Consider the following 18,748-nt stretch of genomic DNA (forward strand, 5'->3'; position numbering starts at 1 on the left):
TTCGCTCTCTGAATTTGCGGGTCGCGTTCGTTGGGTTTCGCAGCTGGCTTGGGCCGCTGCGCTTGTGGGGCGCCGTGTTGAAACTGCCTTGGCTAGAAACTGCGTACAAAACAAGTTCGCTGTGGGGGAAGGGTGTCCGCTGCAAGGCAGATAAATGTACACAACGGGTCTATACAGTATTCCTTGTTTCTTCTGCCTCATCTCATACTCCTCCATCCCCCTCCCTCCTTGCCACTGCCGTTCCAGGCACACATTTCAAGACGTAGTTACAAGAGTCAAATTCATAACCGAAATCTTAGTTTCTTCCTTCTCCACTCACTCTCAATCAATCGATCGATCAATCAATCAATCAATCAATCAATCAATCAATCAAGCGATCAACTGATTGCGTCTATTATGGTTCAATTTTTACCATATTTAGGCGTTCCCTACGACTACGACAGCAAGCTGTGCTTTTGAATACAGACGTTAAATGCCAAGGCTATACAGCGCGCTTTCCACGCGGAGAGTTTCATTCGGCGATAAATGGTTGAGACAACCGAATGTCGAAGATTCGGAGCAAAACTGCAGTTTCGCATTCATCATCAACCAGATCAGTTGACGAGCGGAGCGAGCAAACCAGCTAGTCGAGTGAAGAAGCCAACAAGGTCACCCTGCCGCGTCCTCGCCTTCTTGCGCGCCGACGCCCCCAGTAGAAAGCGGACTGTGCTCGCAAACGCACACCTGTCGCCGCACGCACCACGCTCGGAGTCTGCGTCGGCGCGCCACTTTCAGCGGCCGCTGGTGCACACGCAGCCCGCCCGCGACACGCAACTTCCCACGGTGGCAGCGGCCTCTCGTTTCCCTGCCTCTGCCGTTCTGTGAAGCCTCTCCCGGCACTTACGCGCAGCGTTGTTCTTCGCTGCCGTGTCACCATGCCTCGAGATTGTCTTGACGGCACGCTACCTAAGAAAAGTATTCGTTGAAAGAAATTACCACCGCGGAGATCAAAGAAACATCGAATTTCCGCGCGGGCTCGCCACCGACCCCGTCTTCCTATGATGTTACTTATGAATGTGGCAGTTAAGCGTAGAGCCACCAATGATATTCGCCGCGTCTCTGAGAGTCGGTCACTGAACGAACACGCAGAACAGAAATGGCTGGCTCAAACGAAAACGTTCGACAGTATAGTCTATCTGGTTGGGAATTCAAGTTTACGTGAGAAATGAAATGAACGTTCACAAACTTCTTGTACGAAAACACGACGTTTCTAAACCTACACGATTTCTTCATTAAGGTGTGAATGCAGGCGAGCTGAAGCTTGGTTTTTATAGTCCACCATCGGGGTCACACGTTCATTTCATTTCTCATTTAAAGAAAGGATTAGGCGTCGAACGGATGCTCAAACGACCCAGTGGCACCATCGTGGCTCGCCTGTCTCTTGCATCCGACGGTTTCGGCTGGGCGGGCGTCAACTTCCTGGTCCTGACGCCGTTGTCTCAACGTCTCGGCACCGCCTGCTCGCGCGTCAGCATCCTCTCGCTGTTAACGCCCTCGCTACGCTGGCACGGGCCGCAACTTCGGATCTTCGCGTAGTCGTCGACAGGGCTCGCGTTCGTGGAGACGTTCGCAATGCTCATTCCAGTACTGCTTCTGACGACCCAGCTTCTCTGCCACTCATGCAACTGTAGCCTTCTAAACAGAAATGAGTAAAGAGGGGGCAATCTCTCCTCTATCACACCCCCTTTCATAAAAGGAAGTGCGCTAGAGGGCAGCTTACTTCCTTTTTACTCACATATGAAGAAGATTAAGAAGGAACGCCCGGTGAAACGGAGCGGCGAAAGACTGACTTTGCAATTCAACTGAGCAAGTTCCACTCGGCCAGCTGCAGCTATCGCGTCGCTTCAGGTTTAACCAGAGCTAAACCACCGCAAATTTTTCACACCAACACTTTGAAGACTCCGTCAATTAAAAAAAAAGGTCATTTCGGATAGTAAAACGTCATGAAACTGTATTTCGTCCAAATTTTGCTCCTCAGGCTCGCCGAAAAGTGAAAATTCCCCTGGGAACATACTTGACAGTTTAGTAAGCGACCGCGCAAAGACTTGAGGGCGCTCGCTTATTTTTTATGATAACTAGATGCATTCAGCTTCTTGTATCCGTAGTCGTCGTTTGGCTATAGATGCACTTTTAATTTTTTCTTATTTTATTTTCTGGTGGACTAATATTATACACAGTAGTCGAAAAATTAAGGGAAATAGAGGGGGGGGGGGAGGGAGTTCGCACATATGGATCTTCTCACTAGCTAGCCCCCGGCTACATAGAATGCTGCGTTTTCATGTGCCGCCGCTTACTAAGATGTCCTTCCTGTTACAAAACAATGATTGCTCCAGGAACTACAATAGCTTTTCGTCGAACTTTTTGCGTCGCACGAGCATAAATAGGGTGAATGTGGGAATGTACCACTGAATAATTTGGTAATGTCCTGTACTCGTCGACATCCATGCTACTCTCAGTTAAGCACAGCTCAGGCAGTGAAGTGTGGCAGCAGTTCTGATGTATCAGGTCTTGGCTACAGTGGCATTCTGATCGAATCGAAATGGCTTGACAGCAGCGGGATTTAAAGCCGAAAGTCAAGCCAAGTCGTTTATTCATACCATAGATGTAAAGCAGCTAGTCGGGCAGTACGAGCCTGAATAGTGTAAGACAACTGACTAACCAGTTTCGACTGTCTACAGTTAGTGAACGTGCATCCGAATTCCGTTGCAGGACGTTTCCATTTCACCCCGTTAGTTAAGCCACCATTCTGAACGAGGATCGAAGGCCCTGTCTGAGGCATGTCAGCAAAGAGACTGATAAGCACCGCCTGTTGTAGCCTGGGGCATACAATGAAGCAGCGCCGCAGTTACGGATTGGGTCATAATAATAATAATAATTGGTTTTTGGGGGAAAGGAAATGGCGCAGTATCTGTCTCATATATCTTTGGACACCTGAACCGCGCCGTAAGGGAAGGGTAAAGGAGGGAGTGAAAGAAGAAAGGAAGAGAGAGGTAGGGAAGGGTAAAGGAGGGAGTGAAAGAAGAAAGGAAGAGAGAGGTGCCGTAGTGGAGGGCTCCGGAATAATTTCGACCACCTGGGGATCTTTAACGTGCACTGACATCGCACAGCACACGGGCGCCTTAGCGTTTTTCCTCCATAAAAACGCAGCCGCCGCGGTCGGGTTCGAACCCGGGAACTCCGGATCAGAGGTCGAGCGCCCTAACCACTGAGCCACCGCGGCGGGGCACGGATTGGGTCGCAAATTTTGTTTTTCGGACAGGGTAACAAAAAAAAGGGGGGGGGGGGGGGCTATAGGTTTCTTGCTGTTCTCCACATCAGCGTTTCCTAGAGCGTTTCTTTTCCTTGAGGAACTTAAAGCCCCGGACATTAGGACGTCGGCTACTGGCTACGAGGCCTCCGGCACCAACTTTCGCCAGCGGGCAAAGTGACGCTATTGTACAATAGCGCCTGGACCTTCTTCCTTGAGGCTCTCACCTTCCACCGCACTGCACTCAATAACTCCGGGACGCGACGGCCTCTGACGCAACGCAAGAAACGCCCCGCGTGTCGCGCTCCACTGCCCAAATTGCGGCCGTCACAACGTATAGGACACGCCGCTTTCTCCGGTCGGCCGACGGAAGGCAGCGCCGAAGAAGACCCCGCTTAACAAGGCGGCCCCGCGAAACGCGTTGGTTCAGCTGTCGCGGGCTACTTCACTTACGCGGGCAGAACAAAAGCAAAAAAAAAAATGAGTAGAAAGTGGTCTCAGACATGCTGGGTGGAAATGCTATAGGAAAAAAAAAAAGAAGTCTGCGGCGATGGCGACGGCTGGTGTGTATGTACGTGTCTATCTGCCCGGTCGACGTCCACCTGGGTACGGAACGAAGCCAAGTCATTAAAGGAGAGGAGCTCTTTAAATGCGTCTCCGGCGGCGTCCGCTCCGCCGTGAGGCGGTGCCTGCTTCTGTTGTTACTGGTGCTGCGCTGGAGCGTCTTTTAGCTTATATTTTGACATTTGCAGCACTTTTTTTGTTCTTCTTCCTCATTCGTTGCAACGAGAGAAAGGTACTTTTGATTACGGGATAAGAGACAGGAAGCACGCCGGATAAAGAGAGTTTTTTTTTGTTATTACTACTTACTCTTCTTCCCAAGTCTAAGCGAAGAAAGAGGGGTGCGCTTGAACGCGGAATAAGAGGCAGGAAGGACGGTGGGAAAAGTGAATTGTACTCTCTCGCTGCACTTACCGCTTCTTTATTTCGGTTTCTTGTCTTGTTTTCGAAGCGGCTACACAGATATCCTCTTTTATTTCTTTTTTGGTCATGAAAGAGGTCGAAGCCCTCTCCTTAATGCGGTGTCTCGGCGGCATAATATCAAACGACGGTCATTTTTCAAGCGCGGGAAGCCTTAACAAGATGCTCGCGGCCTAATTTATAAGGCCACGTCTGGCGACCAGCGTCTTTTGAATGCATATACTCTAGTATATAAAATGTGTTTAAAATCTAAAGAGCAATAAAGACAAAATCTGTAGATTCGGGACAATGAAGCATTGAAATAACTCTGTCCGAAAAACCTGTTGATGCTTTGAAGCGTGGGCTGAGCAGCCGAGGATAGAAACGTCAACGCAGCATTTTTTCGTTCCTTTCCAGCTACTCAGGGGCCATGGCCGACACAGTTCGAGGCCCCCGGACAAGTCGAAGAACGAACGCGACAAAGGCGGTGGCGGTCATCGTGCGAATGTAAGGATGTGCTGACAGGCCTCGACCCTTGCATGCTCACTAATCTTAGCGTGAAATTGTTCAAGTGAGAAATGGAGTTTGACGTCTGTCGAGTCGTCGTGTCCCAGCAGCTACCGCATAGCATGGTTACTGACGAAGCCACAGGTAATGTTAGGGCTGGAGGCTGCATTGGCGCGGAGCTCCACTGTACGGGGTAGCCAGTTCGACAGAGGGACAGCGGACGAATTGCTCACCCGTTGCAGGAATCGTGTGAGCAACTGTGACATGCTCGTGATATTGATGGAAACTGATGTAAGCACCGAAGGGCCGCTAAAAGGGCCGTCAGACTTGAGATTTTATCGAGTGATACATTATATTCCCTGTCAATCGCTACAAATAAATATATACTTTTGTTACAACTCATTTTCTTAATTTACGCTGTCTGGACTTCTTTGCCTTTCCGATACATCAAAGTGCGCTGTTATGCTTTGTGCGCTGCTGGCTCAAAGAATAGGATGGTCATGAACACTATCGACAGCTCTTTGCATAGTTTCGTGCAACTTGGCAGGAAAGTACCACTGAGAAATGAAGCTTATCTTCATAGGCTATCACAATAAATCAGTAATTTTCGTCGGAGTGAACTACGGTCCGGTGTAGCCCTTCAGCGCGCAGCACGCTTGTAAGCTTTTTTTTTTTTTTGAGATCCCCTTCCTCCCTTCCTTTCTAAATAAGTATTCATCATCTTCATGGGCTGCAGTGTTATGAATTTTCCCATTTAATCTTTTTTTTTTGTTTTGTTCTTTAACCAACACAGGGTACTGCGAAAGTTACAACAGAGTCAACAGAGGTCCAATGTGACGCAACTTCAAACCCAGAATCTGTAAGTGACTCCAACACTGATTTCAGCATGGTAATGATTATTTTCGCTCGGCAGGTACAATGCATACCGCGTTCGACGAAGTAGAAAAGACACGCAGATGGGTACCGGTAATTTACGATGTCGAAAATCGGAATTTCGATGTGAGCTTTGCAACTGAATGCTAAAATTGGGAGTCTTATTAGATGATCACAAATGACATCCCAGATTAGTAAGTAGTGCAAAATATAGGCTGCAAGATGAAGCACTGTTTGTTTGTTTATTTTTTGCACTCGGAATTAGTAAGCCTGTCTTACGTCCGCATTCTTTTTACGTAAATGTAAACCTCCAGTTTAAAAACCGCTCGCTTTCGTACATCCTTCGGTGGAGAGCACTCTTTTTCGTAGCTCATTTTTCTTTACTTAGTATAGTTATGGGTCCGCGCATTCCTACGTCATTGTTTGCAAGTCTACCTCCTCGTTTTCAGCCAAATTATGTGCCAGGTCGGTGCGTTTTAGAGTTAGTTCAGATTTCTTTCGCAGACACGCTATTTACAAGAGTGAATATAAAACCGCCACAAATTCTTATTTCGTCATGCAGAGGCGACAGCTTGACAATATTGCCTTGAAATTTTGGGCTAAAACCTGTGGTTCCAATTCTCGCTCCTTGTTTTACAGAGTCTCTATCTTCAGGATGAAGTGCTCTCAAAAGTTTCAGGGGCCGAATGCGACACGACGAGGCGGGTCCATGAAGAAAACGTAAGCACCCTTAGGAAGTCTTGCTCTGAGCTTCTCTTCCAAGTGATTAAACTCAAAATGCGAGGTTATTGACCTTAAATCGAAAATTTCATACGTACCAGCTGCTCGCGAAACATTCCCTTACTACCCGCGAAATGTGTATTGGTTGCACGTTTAGGACACGCAGTCTCTTTTGCGAAGCATTTATTGCGACGCACTAATTTGGCAAAGCCACCTTCAAAAGCGCAAGACAAATGTGTTCAGACAGACGTCAAAATTTGCAGATGCAGTAAACGGTTATTTTTTTAGCCTAACCGGAGCTTTTGCACATATGATCATCGCTCTGTGTACGGGATTTTTGCCGACCAGCTATAAAATATTTGGTTTAAATAGACTGTACACCTACTGTTACGTTGACTCATGTTGGAAACACGGTTAAGGTTTACCCGGGTCCACTTCTGTCCAGATGTGCGCGCAAGTGCGCTTTATTATTATATTTTTTCACTGCGCGCTTTCAGTTGCTGCTTCAGCAAGAGCTCAAGGAGAAATGCGACTTGCTCTCTAAACTTGAGGTAAGTGAAGCCAACAGTCCAATTTCGTTTGCTGGCAAAAATAAGAACCACTTAATAAAATAAAATATAATCCATTAGAATCGAGCAGCTTACGTGTGGAAGCAAGGGCGGGGAGGGGATGTAGAGAGAGCAAATTTTATTCTTTTAGATCTTTGTCGGGGGCTTTTAGTAGTGGCGAGTGAACTCAGGCTCTGAAGCTGAAGAAATGGTAATGGTGACGGTAACGGTAACAGCAAGGCTGACCTTTGCCAAGTCAGCAAGAAACAAATCTTGCGGAAACACTACACGATTTTCTTTTCATTATTCAAAACATCGCAGTGACACGATATGCACTTATGTACAAGGAAAGGAACGCCGACCAAAGGTAGTTGTCAATACGAAGACGTTTCGGCTTCCGTACGGAAGCATCAGTCATCGCAAGAGAAAAGATTTGTCTGACACGTCGATAGCTGGAATCCCTGATAATTCAAACAACAGAAAGAACCGCTAACCACCACGCAGGCAATCTACCGCCTACGTACGCAAGATGCATGGGGCGATTACTGTGACGCACTTGAGCTTTGTGCTTTGGGCTTTCCGCCGAGTGATCAAGGCTTCCGTATGGAAGCCGAAACTTCTTCGTATTGACAACTACCTTTGGTCGGCGTTCCTTTCTTTATACACGAATCTTTTACCCGACCAGACGAGTTTTCGTCAAACTTTAGATTTCGATGTGCAGTTATCCAATGTGATACGCCAGAAAATGCTTCCTGCCTGTTTCCTTTCCCCTTCTCCGCCATTCCAATCTTCGTTAGCCTCTCCTATACTTTCCTAGCGCGTATAGTTGACAACGAACAGGAAGTGGCCGTTGCGTGGCCAGTATCATAATCGGGCCCGCACAGGGTCAATCTCGTGTAAACATTCTACGCGGACACACCCTCACTGGAAACCTGGGTCGCAGCCACCCAGAGACCAAACCGGCCGCCCGCCTCGCTAACCCTATCTCTCGTCATCGAGCCCGCTATCTTCGCCACGAGCTACGCCGCTGGCGGTCGCTCAGACGTTCCAACGTGGGAGGATAATTGCGCAATAAGTTGCGCCGTCGCGACAGCGAGCAGAGCGGCGGAAATTACGCGCCCGCCGCGGTGCCGCCAGCCGCGCGCGCGGAAGCCTGCGTGTGTGTGTGTGATATTGTAATTAATGACCGCAGGAGGAACTGGACCATCGCGACGACGCGACCGCGCTGGAGCCACTGGACCGGACGACGCCCCTGCCGCTCAACCACCGTCCGCAGGTGCGTGCCCCGTATATACGGTACCGCCTCAGCCCCCTTTTCTTCGTTATGGGTCAAGCTGTGACTCGCAGGGGTACAAAAATTAACATTCCTGTATGTTCGCAAACCTGTATGTCCTGATAAAAGGGGTCTGTAGACTGTCCGTAGACTTCTTATAGACTCTGTTGCCTTCCTGTAGATATTTCCTTTTGCCTATTCGCATAGTCAACATCAGCACAGTTGATGTTGAAAATTGATTGATTGATTGATTGATTGAATGGTTGGTTGGTTGATTGATTTATGGGGGTTTAACGCCCCAAAGCGACTCAGGCAATGAGGGATGCCGTAGTGAAAGGATCCGGAAATTTCGTCCACCTGGGGTTCTTTAACGTGCACTGACATAGCACAGTACACGGGCCTCTAGAATTCCGCCTCCATCGAAATTCGACCGCCGCGGTCGGGATCGAACCTGCGTCTTTCGGGCCAGCAGCCGAGCGCCATAACCACTCAGCCACCGCGGCGGCACTTGATTGATTGATTGATTGATTGATTGATTGATTGATTGATTGATTGATTGATTGATTGATTGATTGATTGATTGATTGATTGATTGATTGATTTAGACTGTCTATAGACAAAAGTCGACTAAATGTGTATGGCTATAAATCTATAGATCGGCTATACTGTATGTAAGGTTTGTATTGTTTATAGACTCGTGTGACCCTTTCATGATATATTTTGGAGTCTTGTGGTGAAGCTGCGTGTTCAAGCATTTCTCTATCTGCTTGCGTTGTAGAGCCACCATCAACGCCTTGATGCGGTGCTGACGCGTTGGCTGCCAATGTACTGTAGGCCGTTTTTAGGCTACGCCACTTTGTGCGGATTTGAGCTCTATCCACAATAATGCATTATAAAAAAAAAGAAAACCGTAGGCTCTCGGAGGGCACGCGCTCGCATTTAGGGGATAACACCTGAATAAAGGTACTGCATACTAGACGCCAAAGTAAGGAAAGACAGACAAAGTGTAACTTGCGTGATCGTTTATAAGTGGTGATCCCACAGAGCGTAGCCTAAAAAGAAAAAGAATGTAGTCGTGGTGAGGCATGCTGAGTAAATAAATTGCATGCGCAGAATACGGCATCCTCCAGTGTCAGATGCAACTGCAACACTTGGTTCGTTCACGTGACCCTTCTCACATAAAGATCAGTAGGGCAGGGACACTTGTTTGGATTCAAGTACGAAGCAGGCGCTTACCACTAAGTTGGCGTACGCTTTAAGTTTTTCTTGGAGGACTGGACCGCTCGACGCTTTGCTCCGGGAGGATGTGAAACTGGTTATGTTGATCTCGAGCAAAACTGATAACGGCTACGCTCGCATAAAATGAACCCGCACCCATTTTTCCTACATCTCGGACAACTTTATTTGCTACTATTTTATTTTAATGCAGTCACTCACTATAGCATGTCATGAATCACTATACGAAGACCGTGAAGCCCGCCTTGATAGAATGTCCGCGTGTGGCTTTAGATATAGACAGTCCGTGTTGTCTCCACGATCGTAATGCATTTGATCTGAGCATATCTTTCTTGAATCGCGCACTCGTGTGTAGACATTCGCTTTGCCGCGGCGGGAAGCCTCCTGGGAGGACCATTATTTTGGGTACGAAGTTGTTGGCGACCAGGCATGCTTGGACATTGTTCCTGCTGGGTGACTAACGATTCGACGATGCGCCGTTCGCGTGACTCGGCGTCTTCCCCGAAGCCTCTCGATGCAGTCGTGAGCCGACCTCCCAGCATTCGGGTTCGTGCACAAAAAAAAAAAAGAATTGGTTTGAAATACAGACCAGAACGATGTGCATAGATAGAAAAAAAGAAAATCGGGTCGGTACAGATGGCTGGGATCTCTTTTTTCTTGTTCGTACAGTCGTACAATCGTACAATCGTATTGTACTGGTGATGAGTAATTGCTGTCGTTGTTTCTCTGTACGGTGGCATCTTCAGGCGGCTAAAATTTTGCACGTAACTTCGCGAGGTATTGTGTAAGGATTCATTCATTCATTTGTCTGTTCGTTTTTCGGCTCTTTTCATCAATGACAGTTGTTGCCTGTGACGTTTGTGTTGATATTCTGGAAGCATTGCAGTTCAGTGGCTCTAGCATGACAGGCGTACACACCAGTCTAAAAGGGCGAAGTAACGATTCGGGAAGAGAGAGAGAGAAGAAATTAAATAAAGAGATTTTACCCAGGTTAGCTACCCTGCAAATAATGATGAGGTGATAGATGGAGCGAACGACAAGAAAGAAAGAAACTCAGTTCAGTTCGTGGTATATAATATATATATCACCTTGTCCTTTCTTGTTCGGTTCTTTGTTGTCTTTTTGGTCTGTAAGGACAAACAGCACCCACAGTTCGTCTGCAGTCTGGCGTTAAAACCATGGCTTTTAAATAATTTGAGTGCCTCTATGTCTTTCCTTGTTTAATCGGGAAAATAATCCTGGAAAAACACTGCACCTGAAATCGTTGATTTTCGTGCCAGAACATCCTTCAGGTCAGTACACGTCAAATTGAGACACTGGTTTTGAATGACTCGGATACCCAGCATTTCCACCAACAAGGTTGCTGGCAAGAAGCTTGAACAAAAACACTGTTCTTCGAATGAGCGCTAAATGTTTCAAGTATATTTTTACTCTAGTCATACTGAGCAATGTAGCTGATACATTTTTCGAGCTTTCGTGACACCGGTGAATACCTTTGGGCAGCCAGAATAAAGTATTCCAAATTAACTCCATACTTTTCGGTAATGAAAACGTGTTTTTCTGCCATAGAAAGTGCGACTTAAAAAGCAGCCTGGCTCTTCGGTGTTACTGTAAGAACGAAGGCCTGGTGGGATTATCCTCATTGTCCATTTAACTTAGTTACAAACTTAAGTGTAACAAAGTTCTCCTTAAGCAGAATTCGTTGTAACGTGTGTACACTCTCTGTTGCGTGCAGCAGCGGGAGGAGCTGCGCGTGACGCAGGAGGCCCTGAGCAGTCTGCGCCAGTGCTTCCGGCTGGACGACCCGTACCAGCACACGCTGGACACCATCGAACAGTCGCTGTGCACGCTTCTGGAGCGCGTCACCTGCATGGAGAAGATGGCCGCCGCCGCTGGCTGCTCCTCCACGGTACGCGAAAGCGAATCGATCGTTCACGTGACGTCTCTGTCGATTGAGCTACACCTGATGACATCACTGTGCGTTCTGTAGTGCTGTAGTATGGATTTCTTCACACACTCAATCAGCGTGTGCTCCGATAGGGCACGGCGCGCTAGCGTAGTTGAGCGCGTAATCTATTGATGCAGTCGATCCTGAACATATTAAAGCGCATATACCAAAATATTGCTTATATAAAAAAGTCACAATACCTCTTTGAAAAGCACATGCAAATATTTATCACCGTTCTTATCTTTTTTCGGACCTCGATTCATGGTAGAATTCCATACATCTCGAACGACGCGCCGTTCACCTGAAAGTGGGCTTCTCCTGAAGGTTTCCGTAATCATTTGTAGCGTATGGGGCCATGTAAGTTACATGGCCTTGGACACCAGTTGGCAAAGAAAGCTAGCCGCGCGAAGACTCTATAAAAATGTGCGACGAGAAGAACTTGGGGGGCACAGGGTATGGGTGCCGGTACCCTTCGGTCTGGCGTACTCATTTTTCACGTGGCATTGCTGTCAGGCAAAGAAGCCAGCTTGCGGTACATTGCTTGTATTGCAGCGAAGCCAACCAAACTGACTGAACGCTGCCGGCGGCTTTCGCCCGGCCTGGTTCGCTGCTGAATGCCTCGGAGAAACAACGGGTAGATTAATTCTAATGAGATATTACCCTATATGTTGTGTACTTGCAATAGGATTAAACCTGTGATTACAGGCGATGCGCTGATAGTTCTAAGTCACATCCCGCTCCGTCTTCGGCACGAAGTAGGTTATAGGCCTCGCCACACCCACCGAGCGGCGCTCTATAAGTGCGCCAGCCGACGGCACGCTGCTACGGTAAGCACGCCGTCAGCGTATGTGCCCCACGTTCCTGCTACTCTGTTACACATTCACGAACGCTCTATTGCTATGTTTCATATTTCGAACTATCAACGTATTGAACTATTTCTCGATCTCCTTCGTGTTCTATTTATCCGGAGTCAACTGTAATGGCAAAATTCTGTCGCTAAGACAGGGTCTGCCCCTAAATACACCAGAAACGCCTGTTTATAGACGTTAGATATCACTGCGACCGTTTTTTTTTTTTACTGTGTGGCAGCAATGCGTAGAGAGCAAGCATTTTCTGAACACTACGCCATGAAACAGTTGGATTTCTCCGTTGCTTGGGGCCGTTCGATATCGTTGAGCGGTGCGCGCGCTGTGCAGGTCCCGCAAAGAACTACAACGCACATCAATCGATTCGTGGCTACATGCGTAGCCTGTTAAACAGTTAAGGCGGCCGCATTTCAATGGATGCGGGATGCAAAAGACTTCTGGTTGGTGTGCGATGTGAGTGCGCGTTAAAGAACACCTGTTGATTAAAATTGGAGACCTTCACTCCATGACGTCTCTCATTGCTCATGTGCATGCTTTGAACTTCAAACCTAGATGCCAAAGCCAGTTAGCTTTTCAGAACAGGCACGAACTTTCGAATATGACGTTTAACCAAGTACCTGTTACTTTCAAGGGCCAACTAAGACATATGTTGAGCCCTCTTCCTTCGTCCTGTAGAGTTTGGCTTGATTTTCTTACTGACTTTGCTGGAGCAACATTGGCGTGTAACTGGTTCTAGCCCTCACTTTGCTTATTTTTTCCTTTCCTTTCCTTACAGGGATCTTTGAGGGACGGTGCCGCACGCCGGCTCAACTTCGACTCGACGGGTGACCCCCGGCGGCTACCAATCACAACGTTAGAAGGTTCTTAGAAGTCTATGCATGTCTTCCTGCTATGCGCGCCCCCTGTGGGACGCACCGAGTACCGTCATGCGTCAGCATGCGTTGGGTGCACATACTGCCTGCACGAGTTAGCAGCATGGCAATAATAGAACGAATTTCGGCACACGCACTACGTGCCACGTTTGGCCGCATGCATTCCGCACCTCAAAAAAAAAAAAAGTGCCTGCTTGTTTCGACGCAGGCATGCGAAGTTTTCTGAGAAAGTGTTAACGTTATACCAGAAAGATATTTCCACTCCTGTGAGTGGCAAGAGTAGACACTAGCATGCATTCTGAGGCCTTGCGTCTGACAGAGGTAGTTGAATTATAGCAGCCCTGCTTGTGCGTACACTTGCTCAGTTTTTCTGCTTTAAGAGTAAATAAAGCTGATCACATGAATTGAAACCGATTAATGTTCTTTTTTTTGGCGAAGAAGTAGTATTCCGAAAAAAAGCAATGTAGCATGTTGTAGCTGTTTGTGCGCCTGTTTTGAGCCGGTCCATGTACAGTCATCAGCGCGTCTGTCTAGAGTGCTCGAACGACGCAGTGTAGAGCAACAGAAGGGAAATTTTGTAAGCAGATGCACAGTTGTAGAGACGATGCTTGCGCTGGAGCGAAGCAGCATAGGCACACAATTTACCCTTGCAATTGGACGCATGCTATGAACTTCTTAGTTGCGCACTTAAAAGAAATTGGACATCTCGACAAGCTCTAATTTCATCTAGTATGTTGATCTCGTGCATTTTTCTCGGAGAACTTTGTTAGGCCATTTATCAGACTTTGGACCTCGCCATTTCATGTTACATCGTTTCTCGTCGATGCCGCTTAGTAGGCACTTCATGGCCGCATTTTATGCTTTGCCCCCCCCCCCTTTTTTTTCTTACTCTAATTTGATCTTTTGCACACTCCTCTCTTTCCGTGTTTACCTCCCAAATTCCCTTCCCCACGCAGAGTAGCATGCCAGCGATTTTTAAACGGCGGCTAAATTCTCTGCTTTTTCATTAAAGGGTTTCTCTCTCTGTCTCTCACTGTATCGCTAACAGATGAGCTGAGTCAAGATTTCAGTTTGTTCCGCAGCACATCAGTCCAGTGCTCCAGACAGTCATGCTGACGACTGTACCCGCAGAAATGTTGTAGATGCGCCTATGAGTTGAGGGAAGAATTTAGGAGGCGCGACATTTAGGATACCGATAACCGGATATCCTATAGACTACAAAAGTTTACAGGGTGCGGGTGGTGGAGAAAAAAAAATTATTTCGAAGGTGTGCAGGAACGAGCATGCTACTTCAGCTGGTAACCTTACCAGACGACTGGGTCGCGAGGGTGTGCAATAGTTTTTTTCCCCCATTACACGGACCACGTAAGCTTTTGTGGCTGATAGTTCCTTGCCCTACAAGCGCCACTGTTTCATTTTTTTCCCTCCTTGCTGACGCGTACCGTGTCGTGATCGTTGACGGATCGTCGCCCCTGTCTTTCGTTATCACGCATGCGCAGAGTATCCCGGCTACCGCATCGAGTCTCCAGCATCCCTCGGCCACTGCTCCCAACCGGCGAGCACCAAGGTGATCTACTACACCGAGCGGTCGGTCACTCCGTTCCTGTCGTCCATACCCAAAAGGCAAGTATCCGCGCCATGCTGCTGTGCCTCATTAATTGCAATAATTACGTCGTCTGAATTCCACTCCATCCGGTAGTTCTCGCCTGAACTGTATGGGGTCCCTGTGTTGAGTAAATTGATTCATTCTCTCCCTTAGCTCGTAGATAAACGCAAGGTTTAGGGAAGCACCAGGAGACCGATATCTACAGGTGTGCAAACAACAATAACAGAACCAATAAAACTATGACACTAGCTGATAAAATTAGTGGTCATCAGTAGAGTGCACTGGAATTCAAAAAGAACAAAAATAAAGTGGTGGAGGTTTGCAACATGCCTCATTTCTAGTTTTGTCGCCATGTTGGCCGAAGTTGTTTGCCGCATTGAAGTAGAACGATCACTAACAAAATGGCCTGGAAGAGTTGGTTGTCAACTCTAAAGAAATTCCAGAAATTAGGTTCTGAACATTATTTTTTTCATTTGTAGTAAGTGTTCAAAGGAACAACCTAGTTTTGTAGCAGTTGTTTCCCTATTCATTTTTTATCGGCTGCACTGATAACGGAATCGGGGGTGACATATCTTGCTAGGCGTTACAAGCGATAGCAACCAGCGTGGTATAAGGAGGAAAAAAAATGACTTGAAAGATAAATCTTTAGAAAATTTTATCATAGCATCATCATCATCGCCGTCGTCATCGTCACTGTCGTATTCGTCTTCATCAGCCGAGTGGAGTCCTCCGCAAGATAAAGGTCTCTTCCAATGACCACCAATTATTCATGCGTTGCGCTAGCCACCGCCACGTTATGTCGCAGCAAATTTTGCAGTTTCCTCACTCCGTCTGGCTCATGGCCGCCTGGACCACGTTTAGCTTCCATTGGCATCCACTGGACGACTAACAAACCATCGGTTGTAAAGTTGTGCGCATTACATGATCTGCCCACGTGGATTTTCGTATTTAAATGTCAACTAGCCTATCCTCAACGTGCCTTCGGCACTGCTGCAAGCGATGGAAAGGAAAGCAATAGTTTAGCATCTAGAGACAAAATGAAAGCACCATGGATCAGAGAACATCGTTCTTTATTCTTTCTTTCTCTTTCTTTCTCTTTCTTTGTCTTATTGTTACATGTTCTTTTCTATCCGCCCCTGAGCTGTTTTTAGTCAGACTTCCAGCCTAGAAACTGCATCCCTGCTTTTGTGCCTTAAGGAAGTTTTGCTTAGGTTCATAGCATCATCGTCGTACCACATTGTAAATCTCATGGCCACCTGGTGCCGTAGAGCAATGTTGGCCAGTTCAACCTCAATCGTAGGGAACATGTGGGCATAGGAGTGGGGGCTTCGAGGATGTGACGTCTTAATCACATGATACAAACGTGGTCTGCAAGTGAGTGTTGTCCTGTGGTACAGGGGGTCTGCAACTGAGTGCGCTCATGAAACGAGGTTGTCCTGTGGTACAGATATATCGCTGTTAATTCGTTGTGAAAACTGAGTTTGATATTTTTCTACGGCTAGTGACTAAGTCTTTCCCCTGCGTCTTGCTCTCTCTGCCTTTCTCACTGCCATCAGGCTCAGCGACATCCGACTTCGAGACTTCAAAGTAGTGTTTGACCGTCCCGGCCAGTACAGGTTTCACTTCAAAACACTCGATCCCGAGTTTGGAATGGTCAAAGAGGAGGTGAGTGCAAAAGCCTCCACCAGGAAATGTATAGGGATTCTGGTTTATGTGTGTTTACCGTCCCAAAGCGACTCAGACTATGAGGGACGCCGTTGTGAAGGGCTCCGGAAATTTCAACCGCCTGGGGTTCTTTAACGTGCACTGACATCGCACAGTACACGGGCCTCTAGAATTTCGCCTCCATCGAAATTCGACCGCCGCGGCCGAGATCGAACCAGCGTCTTTCGGGTCAGCAGCCGAGCGCCATAACCACTGAACCACCGCGGCGGCTATATATAAAGATTCTATTTCTCATCTATCCAATGTCAATTGAAGTTGCCCTTTGTAAATGGCTCAAATGAGGCTATCTATACTCAGGCCACCCTGCCTTAGCATAAAAAGAACACAGTTAAAAAGGGCAATGAAAAAAAAAAATCCACATGAAATGGCATGATGTGCAAACAGTTCTGGAACTTTACCATCCCCTTTTTTCTCCTCGTCAGGTCCTTCACGATGACGACCATGTGCCTGGATGGGACGGCAAGATCGTAGCTTGGATAGAGGAGGACATATGAGGAACTCGACTATTGCCGCTTTCCTCCTACGCTCAGGCATCACGTCCATTCACCTGTACATAATCGCATCATTGTGTTCCAAGTGTGTGCCTACCGAGTCCCGCCATTGATATGCCTGACTTGCACAGTTTTGATAACTTATTTGAAGTGCGAGCCCACTTGTTAACCAATTTGAGTCATATGAGTACAGTCCGAGTGGCTTCTTTTGTTTTTTTGTTTTTGTCGTTGCGGTTTGAGACCCATGTTGAGACACTGCCCCGAGTTCAAACGAGAGCCGAGATAGCGGGTAGTGGTGCAAAGGCGAGAGGCTAAGCCGACTTTAGTATGCGTTCCAAACTCCTCGGCTGTGGTGAACGTGTAAAGCAGTACGGTTCATCATTTTTAACGAAATTAATTATTTCTCACACGAATTGTCTTGAACATTAGGTCGTAAAGCCAATGTACTCAGTCGATGGTAAAACTGTTTTGTGACACGTAAATTTAAGCATAGAGAATTTAGTGACATTTGGTTACAGTAAAAGCAGTAAGTAATGCGTACGCTGACAATGATGTATTGAAAAGGGACAGCATCCAGCGGAAACAATCCCATAAACAAGAAAAATTATGAAAAGAAGCATTGTGCTGATAAAGCCAGTAATGAATAAGTATGTCATCTCTTATTTTTCTGCTGATGTCACCGCGAAGACGGGTTCTCGTGTCAGAAGTGTGATTATGCAGCTTTCTTGAAGTGCTTGCTTCAAACAAAGTATGCCAACCACACACGACTCCTACGACAACTGCCGGTTTTCAGTCCACATTCTCTTGGCGCCGGTACAAAGCGAGAATTGTCTACGTGTTATTTCATGCGGTATTTGGTCGAGAATAAGATTGTGGTTCCCGTTCAGAACGTAAACGCATCTACATCGAGAAAAACTGTGTTCATGGCAGCTTCAAAATAGCGTCACTGAATTATGAAACCATACTTTTTTGGGTCATCTATTATCCTCCTAACTCTTGCGCCATAACTTAAGAAATTCCTTTCAACATTTCAAAATGTGGCGCTCAGTTTCATCAGAACTGTTTTATTTATCGCCAACGAAGACGTGCTTTTAACGAAATCAAGTGCAATTCACTGATGTTACTGAATGAATGGATAATAAAACTGTTCATCTACAGATGCGAAAGTGCTCTTTTTATTCTAGGCTACAAATATTTCTTGAGGTATTGACGGTTGCTTGCAGCAAACTCCTTCAAGTTCATTGTTGTGTATCACTGAGAATGGCTTAGGAAGCTCTGTGGGCCTCATCAGAAAGATTCTGGTATTCTCACGCACATTCAAAGGTGAGACGAATGATTGTTCTGATTCTGCATGCATTTATATTTATTGTATTTACAAATACTGCTGTCTCTTCTCTTTGAGATATAGCTGGGGTGGGCTACAGGGCATTGGAATGCAACAAAACCAAGTGAGGCGATTAAACAGTTTTTTCTGAAATTTATTAGTCAGCTGTGAACGCTGAGAATTATCTAAGCTATGCCAAAATACAACAGCCTGTAAAAAATTGTGAAAGGTCATCCATAAGGAGAAGACTACAGGAAAGCCCATGTGTGAACGAAGCTCATAGCAAAATCTACGCCAGATGTGTTGTGGTATTTCCTCTGATTTTTTTTTACTTTACGCCCATCTGAACTGGAGAAGCATAACATCAGTTTTGTTGTTGTAAGGTGCTATGACCTTGCAAAGACAGATGTGGTTGAAGTGAAGGAGGGCAAGGCAAGGAAGAGGCTGCAAATGATGAAGAGAAGGTGTTTAGGTAAAATACCTGGAGAAAGGAAAAGCGAGTAGGCAGCGTAG

At 46.8% G+C, this 18,748-nt stretch overlaps 1 protein-coding gene across 4 annotated transcripts in view; it reads left to right on the plus strand.

Moving 5' to 3' along the window:
• The window catches only part of LOC144093456 (dixin-A-like), a 64,329-nt gene extending 46,252 nt beyond the window's left edge, over positions 1 to 18,077 (plus strand). The window contains exons 2-11 of one of the 4 annotated variants that reach the window (XR_013306279.1): positions 4,664 to 4,753; positions 5,547 to 5,612; positions 6,266 to 6,346; positions 6,844 to 6,897; positions 8,087 to 8,170; positions 11,139 to 11,312; positions 12,993 to 13,069; positions 14,589 to 14,712; positions 16,252 to 16,360; positions 16,843 to 18,077. Coding sequence is in view for 2 of the 4 variants with exons in the window: in XM_077626853.1 (XP_077482979.1) it covers positions 4,664 to 4,753; positions 5,547 to 5,612; positions 6,266 to 6,346; positions 6,844 to 6,897; positions 8,087 to 8,170; positions 11,139 to 11,312; positions 12,993 to 13,077; positions 14,589 to 14,712; positions 16,252 to 16,360; positions 16,843 to 16,914 (939 nt within the window). In the remaining 2 variants the exon portion in view is untranslated. Of the gene's footprint in view, positions 1 to 4,663; positions 4,754 to 5,546; positions 5,613 to 6,265; positions 6,347 to 6,843; positions 6,898 to 8,086; positions 8,171 to 11,138; positions 11,313 to 12,992; positions 13,078 to 14,588; positions 14,713 to 16,251; positions 16,361 to 16,842 lie in introns of all 4 variants that reach the window. The other 3 variants (XR_013306280.1, XM_077626853.1, XM_077626851.1) reach the window with 3 other exon arrangements.
• The last annotated feature ends 671 nt before the right edge of the window (positions 18,078 to 18,748 follow it).

This window comes from Amblyomma americanum, chromosome 6 (assembly GCF_052857255.1).
Source record: "Amblyomma americanum isolate KBUSLIRL-KWMA chromosome 6, ASM5285725v1, whole genome shotgun sequence".
Taxonomy (NCBI): domain Eukaryota; kingdom Metazoa; phylum Arthropoda; class Arachnida; order Ixodida; family Ixodidae; genus Amblyomma; species Amblyomma americanum.